The sequence below is a fragment of the Dufourea novaeangliae genome, unplaced genomic scaffold (assembly GCF_001272555.1).
Source record: "Dufourea novaeangliae isolate 0120121106 unplaced genomic scaffold, ASM127255v1 scaffold118, whole genome shotgun sequence".
NCBI lineage: Eukaryota > Metazoa > Arthropoda > Insecta > Hymenoptera > Halictidae > Dufourea > Dufourea novaeangliae.
In genome coordinates this window covers 842,169-861,697 of record NW_015374006.1, presented here as the reverse complement: position 1 = coordinate 861,697, position 19,529 = coordinate 842,169, and the positions used below count along the sequence as shown (strand labels likewise).

Sequence of the window (19,529 nt, the reverse complement as noted above, 5' to 3'; positions counted from 1 at the left end):
TTAAAGAATGGATAGAAATCGTTGGTTTTTTCACAGTCATAACGAAACATAAGTATTCCCCGCGACTTAATCCACGAGAAATTCATTTCACACGAGCAACGATCAAAGCGTTTCGGTACATTGGTCGCGACACGGGCGTCCGATCGCGCACGAGTGAGCAGAAATTCTGAAAACAAGAGTTTGAAAGAAGAGAATCGTGAGCAGACGCCGTATAATGTACAGAATTCACTCTAGCCCGATCATTTTCACTTCCGTGGAAAAGAAAAGGGAAAGTGCGCCGCGTCGTTTCAGGCCAAGAAACCGTGGATTTGCCGAACGCGTGTAGCTCCCGCAGAAACGGACTCACGTGATTATCCGTTCGAAGACAATCCGCATATATATGTATATATGTACAGTGAAAACGGTAAATTAAAAACTCACGTTCTCGAGGGAATTTTTATGAACCAAAGGAACCTGCTCCGTGCTACTATTCCGCTCGCAAAGTTACAATTAAACACGGTACCGATAATTTGTACACCTGTTTTAACGAATTTTCTCGCTGCTTGTATTATTATCACGTTCGAATTAACATACCTAAACAGTGGTTGAAAAATCACTCGAGACCTGGAATCGCAGTACTTAATTATAAGAGTATCTAGTTACTGCATAAATTCGCTGAATTTTTTCGTCAATTATTACAGGCACACCAATTTGATCAATTTTTGAATTCGCAAAAAAATGAGATAACAAAATTACGAATCTATATTACAATAAATATGTCATTTTTACCAGTGAGAAGGACTGCAAGATAGACTTTAGTCTGAACTATTTACCGCCTTTTGAAAAGTGTAGCGGATTACCATTGAAGAAAACTTTTCTATACGACATATTTAATGAAACGTTCATAGACTCACTTGACTTTCCCGAGTTGCATTCCTGGATAGGTTGAAGGGTTCGTGGCATCGTTGGATCCGTCGGTTTTTCTCACACAGCAGAATGACAATCCAGCAGAACTGCCGTTTACGGAGTGTCTCATGAAGGCATTCAGATCTGTACGTCCACTGATCCTCTCAACAAATCCTGGATTACATAGTTCGTGGAAAGTACACCACGACAAGTCACATCTTTCATGGGGTCCTGATCCTTTCGAAGCGTCGTCAGATATTATAACAGTTCAAAGTAATTGGCACAATTCTTCGTTTGCAATGTTTCCGATCCACGATTTCAAATTCCGCGCACTAAATAGTCTAATTTTATTCACTGTAGAATATTTCCGTTCTCGTGGAAATTTCCGGTAGACGGTCCAATAGAAAAAAAACAGGAGGCAACGAAACGTCAAAATCAACGCGCACCACCGACGCACGTGCACTGGCCGTAGGGGATCAATCAGAAGTCACGTGGAAACTGGTTCGCGATAGGAACGGCTTCGACGGAGCTTCGCCGCTTCCCAATTGTACCTGGATCACACGGATGGCTGACCTTCGGGAAATATGGCCGCACTCGTGGACGCACCGTGGCCACGAGTGTCGACTACACTGGACTACGATGCTAAGATGAACCAAGTAAAACGGTGGTTCCCGGTGCTTAGCCTTAGGTAGGAGGAGCGTACGGGCATGGTTTTCGATCTTCCTCGATCCATTCTCTCCGCGACCGCGGAAAGACAGAAAGAGAGAGTACGCTACATCTATCCTCTGTAATGCGTACACGCGACGAATCCCCATAGAACTCTTCTCGAGAATTCCGTCCTCCTTTATCCAACACCGGCGAGAGAAGAAGGAAATCGAATAAAAGCGCAAGAGAGAAAGTTGTGTGGAAACGATTATCGACCACCACTTTCGACTCGATTGAAATTTGGAATCGCTGGTCGATTGCATTTCAACCCTCCAATTAATACACATTAGATACGTTCGCAATTTATAATGGAATTAAAAAAAAAAGCTTATATAATAATTCATTTTTGAAAATGCTAAGCTTAATGTTTTTTAAAATACACAGTACACCCTCTTTCACAGAATCACAGAACGGTACTTTATTTATAAAATCGTGTATAATTTCATTAACAATTCGTGAGAGGCATATTCAAATGATTATTCGTAACACTGATGGTCCAGAAGAACTATAAATGTATTTTAGAAAGATCAGTTTTGTAGTAGTTATGGATAATTTAAAATATATATTGATAGACAAAGCGATTCCTGAGACCAGATCTAATTTTATGGAATCCGTTGCAGTACTTCTGTTATTGTTTCACCGTTAATATTTATTCACTAAATCAACATACTTTCATTATGTTTAACGAATTAAAAGCTATATCGAATACAGATAAAATATATCTACACGTGTGGAACATCGATCGTACAAGAAGAAGGGAGTAAATTAGAATGTTTCGATCTGCCGAGAACTTAAATATCGATATCAAAGATAAGCTTTCGTAATTTAAGATCAGTCTTATTTGTCCTTGACCTTGTACTGCACAATGTAAATATACAAATGAACTGTTTTGCAAGAAGTCGGTAAGTGACACCGTTGTTTGTCTCTAGACATGTGTATCGTCAGAAGGCATTTTATCATAAACGGCCCGGTAATACTTCATTGTCACTTTTTCTTAGAACCAAAGCCCGAGAAACCCATTATTGCTGCCATTTCGTCAGATGGTCCACCATTGTCATCATTAACTTCTTCGATTTTTCTCTTCTTGTCTTTCCTCTTTTCCTTTCTATACTCCTTTATTTTCTCCTCCTGTAGATAATAGAAATGATAATACATATGAATATATTCATACAAATACATGCAAGATGAAACAAACCTCTTCCTTCAACTCTTTTACTCTTTGTTCCAAATCATAATCTTTTTTCTTTTCTTCTAATTTCTTTTTATTCATTGCAAAACGTGCTTTAACTTGATCCAACGTAGAGCGTTCAATTTTCATTGACATGCCCAAATTACGTTGATCTAAAAGAATAACATAATATAATAATTACTTAAGAATAATAGATTACCATATTAATTAATAAATGAAAAATATTACGTTTCGTCCCATTGATATGGTCTAAGAAATTAATGGAATCCTTTACAACGCAATCACAAACATTGCAGTAGTATCTGTAAATAGAGTATTCCTATATTACTACTATTCAAAGGTTCTTATTAATTAGCAAAATAAATTTTTGTATTTTTACCCTCCAGTTTGGGATGATGGTGTATTTTTGTTAATAACAACACTTTTTCCTAATTTAGATTCAAGGTCAACTTTATAGTCTCTCTGCTTTAACAACTCCCTTTTTACAGCTGGCTGTTTTGGGATTCCCAGCTCCTCTTCAGCGATCTCATCCTGGAGACGCTGAAGTGCTATCCTTTCGTATTCTTCCCTGTTCCATTTTCGTCTATGATCGTCAGGTCGCTGGAGAATAAAGACATTTATACTTTACTGTACATTCATAATACATAGATTAACTTATTATTTACACTAGACTCTCAACTAATTCTAATCAGAATTCATTATTTTGATCAGAATCCAGATCATTCGTCTTTTTACGTACTACGAAAATATGGAAAAAATGTTAATTGGTATTTGCAAAACACAAAATGTGATTAATATAATCTATAAACAAATATTTTTAAAGTTTTGTTTACTTATCACCTAAAACCAACAGGAGCAAGTGAACCATGTAGCGACTGATTTACAAATCACCATCTATGTTTGATTCGTGATCTTACACTAATATTTTATTTATTATTAATCACTTGTTATTATTACTTGCATTTTTAAACTTTAATCTATAAAAAGTCTTATTTCTCTATTTTATTTAGACATTGAGGTTAAATAATGTGTCAAACGATATTTTTCAACAAGTACTCATGTATTTATTTCAGCAATACATGTAAACATAGAAGCTTTAATATAAAAATTTGTATGAACGTGAATTATCGAATACTTACCATAGACATTGTCGAAATTTTCAACGCTTCAATCACGTCTATTACGTATACAAAAATAAACTATTTTCCCCCTCTTCGTTGCGGACTTACTGAAAGCACGCTCACGCTTCAGCTGTTCATAAACGACCACATTCTCTTGTACTAATGAAAAAGTATCTCATAATTAGACCACAGGTTTTATGCATTTAGTAAAAGTAAAATGAACAAAAATATTCAATACAATTTTATCAAATCTTTATTTTCTTTAAACCTTAATAGAAGCCTTCAGAAGCCTTAATAAAACAAACAAATTTTCATTAGTTCTCGTTTCTATGAATTAGTATTAGTCTATAAAAATTCATTTTTGCGTAGAAATTCACAATCTACTCATAATAAACAAACATGTGTAAACAATATATCTCAAATAAAATATTTTCCAAAATAATTTTATTTATAAAAATATTTTTATTTGTACAATAAAATTGTATTTGTACATAGACATGGCATTTCCCTGTTACTTTGAAATTGAATTTCAAAAGTTAATCTGTTAACACATACAATAGAATCATATTTATATGTACATGAAGCAAATATTGAGATTTTTCATTAAAACATTCTGTGAATTCAGTATTTTTTTCAGTATACGTAACAGCATGGTTAACATCCTTGTATCATCTTGTTTATACTTGACTATTAGTATTGAATAAAGATTCTATATACATTTATCATATATATAAATATATTATCAATTACATACTATATATGTATATATAGTATATATATATACTACTTTGTCACAAAAATACAATCATTATATATACATTTCATAAATGTAACATTCACACAACACATTGCATAAATTAAAAAATTTGTTTCCATAACAGACAGATAATTGAGCTTAGAAGTCGTCAATACAGACATACAAACAGACACAAAATCTTATATCTCTTTATCACAATGATTCCTTCACTAATAAAATCCTAAATCGAAATGAGTCATAAATTCTTGCACGACATAATTATATTATGCACTACCGTAGAAACTTAGGTAAAAGAGGGATTCTGGATAATCAGCCAAACCCAAACCTAGTTCCCTAACTTTTCTTGATGGGTCTGGAGGTCTCGTGCCCACATTAGTAAATCTGTTGGCACTTTTGCTGGCAATGTAACTCCGAGTTTTGTTACCAGAAAAGAAGCCACTCTACAACCAAATTCTAAGCAACATTGTGGCTTCCATTGTGCTGAAACACCTGCCAAGAAACCAGCTACCAATGAGTCGCCGGCACCTGTTGTGTCTACAATAGGATCCCTTGGTTTAATTGGGTGCACCTAAATAAAAATATAATGTAACTTTTATTTGTCTTATTAAGTTCGTTTGCGAATTTTATGTATCTATAGTACACGTGAATCCCTAAAATATAATAAAACATGGAGTTTGATAAAGTTCAATGAACTATTTCTCTTACTTTTAATACACATTTTTACAAATTAATGTACAGAAATGTTTCACTGCATAAATATCCACAGTCATTGTTCATTGATACGTTAAGAAATCATTTTTAATTTACCTGAACAGACTGTCCATTTCCCCAAACTGTAATTGCTGGGGCAGAATCTCCTTGGCTCATAACAAATATTCTACCATGATGTAACCAGTTATCATTAGGTATACTAGAAGCATTGACTGTAATTCTTTTCATACTATTCAACAAAAATGGTATATCAGTTACATCGTCGTATGTAATATTTAGAGATTGAGCCAGAGCCTCCATTTCTCTTGCATTGCCAAACACAATGTTAGCATGTCCGACCATTTGACAGATGGCTGCCTGGTGATCCTACAAAAATTAACATGGCATACTATTACTGTTACACAATTACATTAACAAACTACTCAAACAACTTTCAATCTTCATATACTTTGAACATGTACACTCCATTAAGATTAAAGGCTAAAATTATATTGTTTCCTTCTGCTATTCTGATAAGTTCCTTAGCAACGGGGAAACTGTGCATTATAAAAAATCCTTCAATATAAATTATCTTTATTGTATCCAATGGCAAATTAATTTTCTTAAAATCATCTAATGTATATACACCAGCAGCTCCTATGTTTGCAACTAAACTTCGCGATGATTCGTATATAAATGTTATACGCTGCCCAGTAGGTAACCATGGATGAAATGCATATCTAAAAAGTGAAATGTATTCTAGCAAGTGTATATCATGGAGAAATGAACATCTATTCATAGTAGTTAGACATCTGCTAACCTGCAATCAACACCTGCTGACTCAGCTAAAATATTTAACTTTGCTCCCTTAGGATCTTTTCCACGACATCCACAATAAATACAACTTTGATTCTTCAAGGTGTTGTCAAATAACCACTGCAAAATTCTCATTGAATTCTGTGCTGACCCTCCAACATTGAACCTTCTCTGTTGACTATTTACAATACAGTGTTAATGTTTATTTATAACTATTAAAATATACACTGTATTTGTATAATGTGTAGTGTAAAGGCACAGTGTTTATTAATAAATGTATCTATTAACCCGAGTTTTAAATCTGTCCATATTTCTTCTATCTTTTTAAAAGGTAGTTCAATTTCTCCATTCTCTGCAAGACCATGCTTATTCAGAAACTCCTTGTCCTTTAAATGTACATAAATGTCTAATAAAGGATTCCCAAAAGCAATAACAGTAGGCATATTTAGATTCAAGGAAGTAGGTCTCAGTGGATTTCCATCGACCATATTTATTTCTGTTTAAATACTCTGTACTCACAATAAAAATATTCAATTAGTTATAAAGATTTTAATTATGTCTATGTACTCTAAACTATAAATTTTATAAAAATACTATACCTTCACAAGCATTAAAAATAGTTGAATTAATAGATGAATGAAACATTTATGATAAATAAGTAATATATTATGAAATAATTATATTATTTAGTTATCTCTTAGATATTATTGAGGTATATGTGACTATTGTGTCGGAATAATTACATAAAAAAACATACAATTTTTCAAAGAATTTTCTTGTGAAACTGTTTTGTTATCTTTTATCACAAAAAGATCAATATATGTTTGTGTCACATATTTATTTCAATTCCATTCGAGACCGGTGTTATGGTTATGTTTCGAAACCCATTCACAAAGACCGAACTATTCTCTCCGTAAATGTCACAAAAATTAAACGAATGGGAACTAATTCTCATGACAAGCAATTGAAATAGTTTCAAAAGAGCAATACCATACTCTTTATATTGTATATGAAGCGCAAAAATAAACATATACAAAAAATCATATAAGTATATATACATACAGTATCTTGTTGCTATAAGTACATGTCAGTACATGCCCTTTGCGCTACTGAGTACATGTGTACTCAGTGTATTCCGTTGTATATAATCTAACAAAGGTTCTCAGGGTTCTCATTCACTTTAATTCTTGTGCAGCCGTTTTTAATTTATTTCATTTTCGTCTTTTTCTAGACACAATGATCATTCTTCAATAAATATATAGCGATAAAATACAAAATTATTCAGTTTCGGATTTAATAAACTTATAGAAAAGTTAACGTTGACTTTCAATTGGTGGAATGTCATGACACGTGTTGACTTATACATTACAGTGCATACTATTCATATATCATCATCCACGCTATATACCTAATATACATGCGGTGCGGTGTGCACGCTTTTGAAGTTATAGGTTAGAAAAGAAGACTTGTTTTAAAGATGGTACGCAAAAAAATAGATAATCGCATCCGCGTTTTAATTGAAAATGGTGTTGTCAAAGGACACAGGACAATGTTTATTGTTATCGGTGAAAAAGCAAGGGACCAAGTAAGTAACAATCTCTGTGATCAAATTTTTACTTCAGTCACAGGTAAATGTGAACTTTAATTATAATGATCTGAAACAACATTATTAATTTTGTTAATTTATTACTATCGACGGAGTTAAAAATTAGACTTTTTGACAGGTTGTTTTGCTACATCATATGCTGTCAAAGTCTGTTATAAAAGCTAGACCATCTATACTTTGGTGTTTTCAGCAGTCACAGAAAGAAGAAAATGAAGTCTTTGCAGAAGAAAGTCAAGTCAGGGAAGTTGGATGTCAATGAAGATGATCCATTTGAATTGTTTGTTGTGTCCACTAACATACGCTATTGTTATTATCATGAAACTCATAAGATATTAGGAAATACCTATGGCATGTGTGTTTTACAAGTGAGATTTCTTATTTTCACATTATTCTGTATTTTATATCTGTTTTATCTGTTACTTAATTGACTTGTTTTATAGGATTTTGAAGCAATTACTCCAAATTTATTAGCTCGTACTATTGAAACCATAGAGGGAGGGGGAATTATTGTATTCCTTTTGCAATCTGTAAATTCATTAAAACAACTGTATACAATGAATATGGATGTTCATCAAAGATTCCGTACAGAAGCCCATCAAGTATGCTACAAATATTTATTTCATTAAGTGAAAAATTGTGTTATAGTATTATCTCATCCTTTGAATCTGTTTCAGGATGTAGTTGGTCGTTTTAATGAAAGATTTCTGTTGTCTCTGGCATCCTGTAAAAGATGTTTAGTTGTTGATGATCAGTTGAATGTGTTACCTTTGTCATCGCATAATTTGAAAATTGAACCTGTGCAAAAATTACCTTCTTCCGAGGAACAAACAGAATTGAATGCCCTGAAAGAAAGTTTGAAAGACACACAACCTATTTCTTCTCTTGTTAACTGTTGCAAAACAATTGATCAGGTTGTTAAATATACTGTATAAAAGTTAACTTTGATTTACGTTCAGAAAAAGAAATAATTAATTTATCCTTTTTAGGCAAAAGCACTTCTTACATTTATCGAATGTATATCAGAGAAAACATTGAGGTCCACCGTTTCCTTGACTGCTGCTAGAGGACGTGGAAAATCTGCAGCTTTGGGTTTAGCTGTTGCTGGTGCTGTAACCTTTGGTTATTCAAATATATATATTTCTAGTCCAAGTCCAGAAAATTTAACTACTTTATTTGAGTTCGTTTTTAAAGGTAAATTATATGTTACATAATTAAAATAATATATAACATACCATATATCAATCTATTCTTATATCATTTTTAGGCTTTGATGCATTAGGATATCAAGAACATCTTGATTATGGACTGGTACAATCAACAAATCCCGAATTTAATAAAGCTACCGTACGTGTAAATATCTTTCGGGATCACAGACAAACAATTCAGGTGAAATTTTTTAATTTTTACTGAAATATTTATATACAATTAATAATAAAAACAAGTCATTTTCTGTAGTACATTCATCCAACTGATGCGCATAAACTGAACCAAGCTGAACTGCTTGTGATTGATGAAGCTGCTGCAATACCTCTTCCATATGTGAAAGCTATGTTTGGTCCTTATCTAGTATTTCTTGCATCAACGATCAATGGGTATGAATAATACTTTGTATATCAATTAATTTCTATGACTATCTAAAGTTTATTATCATTTCTATATTTGTACAATTATCCGTGAACAGATACGAGGGTACAGGTAGATCTTTGTCACTCAAATTATTGCAACAGTTACGTAATCAAACAGCCGTTTCTAATAAACACGAGAAACCTGATAAACAACAGAGTGAAAGAACTGTTATCGGACGACAATTACATGAACTCACTCTCGAAGAGTCTATTCGATATAAACCAGGAGATTCTATTGAACAATGGTTATGCGATTTATTATGTTTAAATGCTACTACAAACGTGTCTATATTATCTGGATGCCCACCGCCAGACTTGTGTCAATTATATTATATAAATAGGTACGTCATTTATGTTAAATACAAGTAAGTATTTTCAAAAGTACTGTGTCGGATTATGTCTTTTTCTTTCTAGGGACACTCTGTTCTCCTATCATAAGGCATCCGAATTATTTTTACAAAGGCTAGTTGCGCTCTATGTCGCCTCACATTACAAAGTAAATATCATTGCTAGATACTGTTCGAACGATTCTTATCGCTCGTAACTGGGTAATATGTGATTCGAATAGAAAGAGTATTGTGTACGTTTTTTTTTTTAATTTACAAAGCACTAAACTTGTAAAATGTTATAGAACAGTCCAAATGATTTGCAAATGATGTCCGATGCACCAGCGCATCATCTGTTCTGCCTCTTAGGCCCGGTTGATCCAAATAAGAAAACGTTACCTGAAATATTAGTAGTGATTCAAGTAAGTATATAATGTGTAAACAGTAACTACGAACATATGCGTAAATTTCAGTAACTGGAGTACTTGTAGTAGTTTTAATATCTTCGCAATGTGTAGATTTGTTTAGAAGGTGAAGTGAGTAAGAATACGATAAATGATGGGCTTGTGCGTGGACGAAGGGCGGCTGGTGATCTTATACCGTGGACTATGGCGCAGCAGTATCAAGATCAAGATTTTCCATCGTTAGCTGGTGCACGTATCGTTCGTATCGCGACGCATCCGGAATATCACGGGGTAAGTTAATTTCACTTTGCAATCTTTACACTTTAACCGTTCCAACTACATTTAAAATATATTATTTGTATTCAATAATGGCCGCAGATGGGATACGGAAGCCGAGCATTAGAATTGTTGAAACAGTACTATGAAATGAAAATACTTAACATCAACGAAACACCCTTAGATGTACCCACCACAGAAATATCCAGGGTGCAAGATGAAGAAGTTACATTACTTGAAGAGAGAATTGGTAAATGCATTCATTACATTATATATTAATATGTCGACGAAGCTCTGCTATTAAGAATTACGCTGCTTGGATCATTATTTTATTACTAAATACGTTTACAGGATTATAAATGTTAATGTTTAAAAATTGAATATTTCTTTCATATTTACTATGGTGAGAGCCAACGTGTGAAAGATCAATTTTGTTTTATTGTAACCTACTAATATCATAATTCTATTTCTTTAGAGCCTCGGGCCACCCTACCGCCACTTCTCCTAAAACTGAATGAAAGACAACCAGAAAATTTAGATTATTTAGGGGTGTCTTTTGGTATTACTGAACAATTGTTGAAATTTTGGAAACGGGCTAATTTCGTGCCTGTGTATCTAAGGTCTGGATTGATACCCTTTAACCCTATTTGGTTACATTCTAGCATATGGAGTACAAATGAATGAATGAATGGTTGTTTCATTGCTTTTTCAGGCAAACCGCAAACGATATAACAGGCGAACACTCTTGCATAATGTTGTATAAAATAAATTTCGACCAACAGGAGGATGCTAAGTGGTTGCAAGATTATTGGAATGATTTTCGACGACGATTCGTAACGTTACTCTCTTTCTCGTTTAATACGTATACATCTCCATTGGCGTTGAGTATATTGATGAACAAAACAATTACCTCCGAAGTTACTAGTTAGTACATCTTTAACCATACGTTCCTTTTTATAGTATTATATAGTTATAGCGTTTCTTTTAACGGAGTTAACTTTTATTTTTTAGCTCTGAACAAAGATACATTGGATGTACATTTTACATCTTACGATTTAAAACGCCTATCCATGTATAGTAATAACATGGCAGACTATCATTTGGTAATGGATTTATTGCCGCCGCTAGCGCGCTTATATTTTTTGAATATGATGGGCGACACTCATTTATCAGCTGTGCAATCAGTAATATTTTATTTTTTAATAATTTAACGTAAATATAAATCTCGTCGTGCTGTAAGCATTCTAAAAATAATAACCCTTACTTCCAGGCTATACTGTTAGGATTAGGCTTACAACGTAAAACTGTTGATAAATTAGCAGAGGAATTAGATTTACCATCTTCACAATTACTTGGTCTGTTTAATCGGATTATACGTAAATTTGTACAATACTTAAATGGAGTTGCTGAAAACTTTATTGAAAGTACTATGATGAAAAAGGAATCCAATAATGAGAATGTACAACTTAACCCCATTAGTGGAAAAAGTTTACACGACGAATTAGAAACCGCAGCTAAGGTTTTGTAATCTTTTTATGTAATGGATTTCAATCGCATTTATAAAAGTATTCCCCGTGTAACATTTCGTATCGTTTCTTTCAGGAATTGAAATCAAAGCAAAAAGCTGAACTAGAAAAATTGAAAAGGGAAAATTTGGAGCAATATGCCATCAAAGGCTCAGAAGTTGAGTGGAAGGACGCTCTTATTGGGAAGAAAAGTAAAAATCTCATATCAATAAAAACCAGCGAAAAGAGAATATCAGAAGATGACAGTGCCTTAGAACTTCAAAAAAAGCAGCCTAAAAAAAGGAAAAGGCATTCTTTTAAAACTTGACCAGTATAAAATATTTTTAGATACAACCAAACAAATAAACAATGAATCAGTTATTATGTTTCATGCCATTTATTTCCCTTATAATCAAGGACCAATATAAACGTGAGGTAGTTTAATGTTCATCGTGTCATTAATAAAAATATACATTATACTACCTAGCTATTTATCAAAGAAATTATTATCTACTATATATCTAATACATTGGCAAATTACATTTCTTTCATGTTGTATAGATCGCGAAAGCAATCTTTCTAATAACTGCAAATTGTGCGGTTGTTTCTTATTTACAATCGTTCTCTGCTCTCTAACTTTTGGATGTTGTTTTGAGTCAGTATTTTGTTTATTTTTGTGTTGTGGAGTTGTATTGCTAGAAATTAAATTTGATTGCGACTGTGAATTTAAACATTGCTGTTCATTTATGTTCAAGTATGCAGTGTTAACAACCGACTCATTATTTTTTACTTCTTCCTTTTCAATATTATTTTCTTTTGTAATTACATCACACTCTAGTGTTACTTTCTTAATTGGAACTTCTTCGGGCGCATCACCTGAGAATAATATTTTTAATATATAGGATATATATTAATACATGACAAATATTAATAAATACCCCCACTTACTTTCTTCAGACGCACTTCCATAATTTGCTACTAAACTAGGTAAGCAAAAAGTAGTAATTGCTGGCTGAGTTGAAGGAATTAGTACATCTTCCTCGTCGGAAATAAAGTTAACACTTTGCTCACACTCGCTATCTATGGTTTTGTTATTAGTTTCATCTTCCTCTTGCAACTCCGTTTCTTGTAAACTTACTGAAATGTTTAATACAAGAACATCTTAAAAAAAAGACTAACTGTATAATGCAATCATTAAATGCTTACGTGTTCCCGAAAATTCGTTTAAACCTCTATACAATGTTTGCACTTGCACATTATCACTATATACTTGTGTAGATCGTTTTGGTACTATTCGTTTCCTATTCTTTGACCGTAACACTTTGTTTCGTTTTCGTTTTGTAACATCTTGCTTCTGCTTAATTATTTCTCCCCTCTTTACCTTCTCAATTTCTTCTGCTTTCCGTAACTCAACATTAGCTTTCGTAGGATATCGTCTGTAATGCCATTAATAATTACATTTGCTAATGTTTTCACGCTATACATTTCCGTTCGTCAGTATCAAAATACTTGTCGAATATGAAGTAAAGGATAAATTGAAGGTCAGAAATAAATATTGTTTAGGGAACATTAAAGCTTCATGGACATCTCTTATACTAAGATAAAGAAATAAAAGTGGCCCAGAATATATCATTTTACTAAACATCACATTTTCTTTATAGAGACCAGGTGTCTTGTACTAAGTTCTAATACTTATGAACGGCAATGTATGTACATTTAGTAAGACATAACTTACTTCTTTCTTTCCATTACCCATTTTTCAATGTCTTCTCGAGTTGTTAGATTTGTCATCCTGTGATATAAACCACTGTTGTGTTGCATGGTAATGTGTTTTTCAACAAGCAATGGATGAGCAGAAAAGGTACATCCATCGATACCACAAACTTTGTGTTCATTTTTATGTGTAAAAAGACCATCCTCCGATGGAAAATCTCTGTCGCATATTTCACAATAATACGACTCAATTTCTTCTGAAGTGGTATAATTTTCGTCTCTCTGATCATACGGGTCTTCATCGTTTGGATAAAGATGAGCCTAAAAATGGTAACTTCAAATATTGGTATACATTATGCACACTCGACTTCAATGCAAAAATACTTCTTAGTGTACAATCATTAATACTGGATGTTTTATTAATTCTTAATCATTTCTGTTTCATACCTTTATTCCTTAAAGTTTCGTAATTTTTACTGATGTTAAACAAGTTGTTTTTACTTAACTGTTAAGGAATAACACAGTTTTAAAATAATTTTTCTTCTTTAAATGATCACAAGTTCCAAATTTTTATGTGTTAATATAAAATTATACATGGTGTTTGTTTAGAGACTTATTCTGTACAAACTAAACTTATGTTCTGTACAACCAGATATAATTTTTAACTAAGATTTTCTTCTTCCCGAATCCAGAATCTATTTCCTTGTATATATATATATATGTAAACATAGGTGATTACTTGTGCTGATATGTAACATAATTGATCATATATGATACATTATAATGCTTTCCAGGGTATTCAGAAATTCAATCTTCAAGTTGAGAGAATTGATACAAACTCAGATTTTCCGTCCATTTTCTTGAACACTGATATTCGGTTAAATTTTCGCATTGTTGAAGAAAGTTTCGTTGTAAATACAACATACAGTGTGTAGAATACATTGCAGTTTGAAAAATACATATATAACTATTGCAATTATAAACCATAAAGTATCATTGAAAATATAAGAGACCCTTAAAGTACTGATTAAAATATACCGTATTGAATTCTATCTGTATGTTATTTTTCAGTAAAATAATATATCTAATAATATATATTTTTTAAAATTTACTTCTTATATAATACTGATTAAATCTAGTACGTGTTCATTTTACACTATGCCGTAAAATCTATTTAATGGATGAAAATTCTAGAAAGACAATATGTATTATCTTGTATAAAAAGTTCTTTGACACAGAAAATCCGAAAGATCATTTTCATATTTCAGAACGATTATTCAACGCCATGTGCCTAATTACTTTTTCTTAAATGGTTTACAGAGTAATCGGGGACACCAGATTTAGAACTTATAGAAATACGATTTATTCTTACAATACGCATATCTTAATTACAAATTTATTCTTGCCCTGAATTTGTTTTATGGAAGTCATGTGTTATAGAAATTAATAAAATGTACTCGATACTACGACACATAATATCAAACAATTACAATAATTGTATACTACGCGAAGTCATATTTCGATACAGAGCCACAAGCTACGTAGAAAAAAAAACATGTAATTTTAGTGTATCAAACAAATGTTACTTTTAGATTACTACAGAATGCATTCTGATAACTACACAAACAAATGGTCTCGAACATCTGCTTCTACAAAACTTTTCAATAAGGAATGTTATAGCTCGCAGCACTGTATAGTGGCCATAGAGTATTTAAAGTGCTTCATAAGACAGATCTATCGGAGGCCAGTCCTTAATATATCTTGATGAAAAAAAAAGTATAGATATCTAATACTACTATCGTGAAACTATGTAAAATAAGAAATATACAAAATTTTACATTCATAAGTTTGTACCAATGAGTTGAAGACATAAACAGCTTCAGTTTCTTTTTGTTATATAATACGACAAGAAATGATAGAATATCTGCTATTCAAATATTAAACTCTATTATTTCAAAGTAATTCATTGTAATAGTTTAATTAGCATGCACTTATATTATAAATGCTAAGAGACACAGAGAGAGAGAGAGAGTACTTATATTGCAATGTAACGATATTATACAAATGACAAAAAAGTGAATAATACAAATTCGTATTTTGCACTTAAAAAAAAAATGATACAGATATTTCAAAGAGCAGTATCATTAACATACTGCGTTAAGTTAAAAGTAAGAAACAATCAAATCGTTCTGAAGTTTGAAAACAGAATACTTGTGTATGTAATTTCAATTGTTCAATTCTTTATTGGAGGAGTAGCCTGAAGCTTAAGACTGTGCCTGTTCGCTGGAAGGCTGCATCTCCTCCGTTAGCTCCGTTTGCTCTGATTGCTCAGTCGCATTCTCAGTTTTCTGAACACCCTCGGATTCAATCGCATTCTTATCATCAGTTTTTTGACCACCCTGTAATCAAAGCAATTTATCAACTACGATCGGAATAAAGTGAGATTAATTACATAGTGCCAATTAAATGTATTGGTGCAAATAATATTTACTCCAAATGTGAATTACAATTTACAATTTTTCGAAAAATCGATAACAATTTCAACCTTTTTTTATTAAAAAAAAAACAATTCAAAATGAACATATGAATTTTTTTTAAATATTCAGCAATTAAAATGAGTTACTTACTTAATAAGAATAACTTATAATTCTTAACACTGTATAAAACATTTTATGAGAACAAACACATAACATTAAACTTGCAAATAAGAGTACAAAAAATTACCTTTAAGAATAGAATATTCTTATGTTATAAAAAATATTCTGAAATACTTACTGCATATAGCTAAAAAAAATGATGGGGATGTATTATTTTGCCTACAATAGAGAATACATGAAATGCAACCTTAATCATTGTGTTACTATTAACAAGCAACAGAGACATTTAAGGAGAAGATATTAATCATATAACAAGCTTGTATAATTATGTTTTACTTATTTATACAGGGTGGTCTACTTCTTTCAGTGCAATTAAATACACTTTATATTAGTGATATTAATTGTGCAGTATAAGAAGACATGTTAAATATTTATTAAAAACAGAAGAATGCAATATATTTACTTCATATTGGAGTTGCATATTCAGGGAATCTATAATTGACAATCATTAGTGAAATGTCAAGATGCACAAAAAGACAATGAGAAACAAAAGTACTCATACAGTAAGGATATGAAGATACAAAGAACTGTATTGTCTGTACTAACATACACAGATAACTTGATATTCCAATGAACAAACTTTATTGAACTTCCTGTATGACAAACAATCTTTGCTTTCTACTTATGCATTCTTACTTTTCCTTATCAAGAGTATATCTACTTAAATGTAATTATTATAAACTATTATTAATCTAACATTAACACAACATTTAAATAGATTTAGTATTATGTACAGCAGTTTTTATAGTCAGTACATATTTAAATGCAAACAGTCCTGGACAAAATACAGTCTTTTTTTTTACATGTTCTGTCCGTATAAACTCTTCTGCTTCTTACTGTATATCAATATTTTTGTTACAAATATGAAACTGTAAATGGTGTTGTGTTTTTAATCATACTATAATGTCAAATTATTTGCACATAAAATATTCATTAGCATGTATTTGCTAATTGTCTCATAGACCGAGTTTTGCATTAATATCTTTTCCAAAATTATACCACAAATTGTTTTCTAAAATATATATATATATATGTATGTATATATATTTTTTCCAATGAAAAGAATATATGTATAATTACCATTAGTGACAAAAAGGACGCAGTTCATTCATAAAACTTTTAGTTCAAAAAAAGAAAGCATTAACTTATACTATGTTTATAAAAATTAAATGGAAAAAAAGAAACAAATACCTGTTCAGGATGTTTTGCAAGATAATCATTTTTAGCTTCTCTGATCATTCTTGTTACTTTATTCCTCAAGTCCTTGAACTCTTCCCATTCTTTTGCATCTTTATTTTTTTTTGCCTTAGCATAAAGCTTATTTTTCTTTTGTATTTCACTGCGAATTTCATCAGTCATCCATGGCTTCTTTAGTTCTAATTCCTAAATAATAATAATAATGCCTCCTCATCAGAATGCGTGTTTAAACATTGAATGATGTACAAATTATACATAAACATTAGAACAATTATTCTTGAAACATTCATTGACTAAATTTAAAAGAAATTGTTTATTGAATCTTCTTCAATGTGTGCTATATAATTTACATAATTTGTGTGTTGTATACTTGACAGAAACATCCTTTGAACGTACATCTTCAAATACAAAAGAAAAAACAAGTCAGTTTATTGAAGTAAGTTTACATTAGTTTTCAAAGCTAATCCTTTAAAACTATAGTGCTCAATTAGATTACAAAGTATATACAAATAAGAAGGAATACATCAAAGAGGAATCGTATGAATATATATACGCGCCAGATATTCCAGGCCTAACTTATTTGCACATACGTGATAGTAATAATTTAGGAGTAAGAGATGAGGTAAAGTCTCAATCACACGTGAAATTTTCAGGTAATCTTCTAACCATCTATTTACTAACACAGTTTAGCCTAGATTATATGGCGGTCTTACTAATTCATAAAAAAAAAAATAAACTTATAGGACCACAAAAGTTCATACTTACTTCCAATTTGCTGACTTTTTTCACATTGTTTAATCCTTTGCCCTTAGTATTGCCATTTCCTATGGAGAACCGTGGTCTCATATGGGGTAAAATTTGAGGTGGTAATCCCCTTCTGGACCATGGTCTCATTAACGGTCCTCTAGGTCCAGCACCCCGTAAGCCCATTGGTGGAACCATAGGAGCCATACCTCTGACCCTTGGGCCGAACAACGGTATGGGTCCACTAGGTCGGGTCACACCACCTGGTCTTGGTGGAGGCGGCAGTCTTTGTCTCATGGGGCCGAAAACTGGATTCATAGGCGGCGGCGGCATTCTTGGAGGCAGACCAGGAGGTGGAAGCCTACCGCCGAATCTAGGAGGTAGAGGAGGTCGTATTCCAGCTGGAGGGATTCTAGGCCCTAGCAACGGTCCTCGATTCAATGGACTCATTCTTATTTCCTAGACGGATTTTATTAAACCACTTTTGTATCTTTCAGCAATCGACGCTCGATGTACCGCCGAACGCGAAGCTTCCCTTACAAGGTTAATAATGATAACTTTACACACTGTTTAAACGCGAAATACCTACTACGATACAGAAGGTACAGAAGCTTCGCAATGACCGGTTTTTTAAGGGTGATAAACTCTCACTGAAAATCGAACCGTAGCGTTGATATTTGACGTAGACACTGCAAAAACATAACGAATTGGTGTTGGAAATAAATGTCTCACACGGCAAACAATATCGACAAGTATCGAGCTCGATTTTTTCAACCATAGACTATCAATTGAATGGTGATCGCACTTGAAAATTTTCACCATGCAACGAATGCTTATGGTCGAAATTGTTCAAGGATTCCACAAGGAAAGATTCTTCTCATACCTATAGGATGAGAATTGAAAAACTTTTATATATCGCATATTACGTTATTTCGAAAACAATACCTGTTTAAAATATACATTTTTTATTTCAAAAGATCTTGTTAAATCATTAAATATCAAAATTTTGTCACTATATCTAGTAGTTTTTGAGAAATCGTTTTATAACTTTACACACGATGTCGTCAGTATATATTAACAACAATATTGTAAATCTTAGTAAACAGAAGATGAAAATAATAAATAATATACCATTAAAGTTTTCGTTATTTTAAAGCAACAGTATTTTAATTATGAAATAATATCGTGTTCTGTGAACAGCCACTCATATCACGGGTGTATTTGAGAACGCAAATCATACGTCACTGATCTGATTGGTGTTCTCGCAGTTTATGAAAAGCGTGCTCCGCTCATTGGTTTATTCGAGTAACGCT

General features: G+C 32.3%; 4 protein-coding genes across 5 annotated transcripts; 1 reads left to right on the top strand and 3 right to left on the bottom strand.

Moving 5' to 3' along the window:
- Positions 1-2,048: 2,048 nt before the first annotated feature.
- Positions 2,049-4,070, bottom strand: LOC107188256 (zinc finger matrin-type protein 2). Its single transcript, XM_015576519.1, has 5 exons — positions 3,919-4,070; positions 3,159-3,379; positions 3,008-3,081; positions 2,786-2,931; positions 2,049-2,718 (listed from the first exon to the last, which is right to left on the bottom strand). Exons 1-5 carry the CDS (start codon positions 3,925-3,927, stop codon positions 2,575-2,577), a joined length of 594 nt encoding a protein of 197 aa, XP_015432005.1. The 5' UTR covers positions 3,928-4,070; the 3' UTR covers positions 2,049-2,574.
- Positions 4,071-4,982: 912 nt separating this feature from the next.
- LOC107188206 (adenosine kinase-like) lies at positions 4,983-6,651 on the bottom strand. The gene is made up of 5 exons (XM_015576461.1): positions 6,452-6,651; positions 6,168-6,341; positions 5,817-6,087; positions 5,465-5,734; positions 4,983-5,225 (listed from the first exon to the last, which is right to left on the bottom strand). The coding sequence occupies exons 1-5, from the start codon at positions 6,649-6,651 to the stop codon at positions 4,983-4,985; spliced, it is 1,158 nt and encodes a 385-aa protein (XP_015431947.1).
- Positions 6,652-7,479: 828 nt separating this feature from the next.
- On the top strand, positions 7,480-12,254 carry LOC107188237 (RNA cytidine acetyltransferase). The gene is given in 18 exon segments (XM_015576499.1): positions 7,480-7,748; positions 7,888-7,952; positions 7,954-8,134; positions 8,210-8,368; positions 8,444-8,680; positions 8,756-8,960; positions 9,034-9,155; positions 9,225-9,361; positions 9,451-9,735; positions 9,809-9,890; positions 10,026-10,142; positions 10,239-10,415; positions 10,503-10,650; positions 10,876-11,020; positions 11,113-11,324; positions 11,412-11,584; positions 11,671-11,919; positions 12,003-12,254. Coding segments are annotated over 18 exon segments (3,033 nt in total). The 5' UTR covers positions 7,480-7,640; the 3' UTR covers positions 12,234-12,254.
- A 62-nt stretch (positions 12,255-12,316) lies between these two features.
- Positions 12,317-18,893, bottom strand: LOC107188255 (nuclear fragile X mental retardation-interacting protein 1-like). 2 transcript variants are annotated; one of them, XM_015576517.1, is made up of 6 exons: positions 18,238-18,893; positions 17,467-17,658; positions 13,641-13,939; positions 13,112-13,341; positions 12,854-13,066; positions 12,317-12,781 (listed from the first exon to the last, which is right to left on the bottom strand). In XM_015576517.1, exons 1-6 carry the CDS (start codon positions 18,664-18,666, stop codon positions 12,393-12,395), a joined length of 1,752 nt encoding a protein of 583 aa, XP_015432003.1. In that variant the 5' UTR covers positions 18,667-18,893; the 3' UTR covers positions 12,317-12,392. The 2 variants fall into 2 exon arrangements, with proteins under 2 accessions (XP_015432003.1, XP_015432004.1); XM_015576518.1 differs by having other exon boundaries at positions 12,854-13,042.
- Between the last annotated feature and the right edge of the window lie 636 nt (positions 18,894-19,529).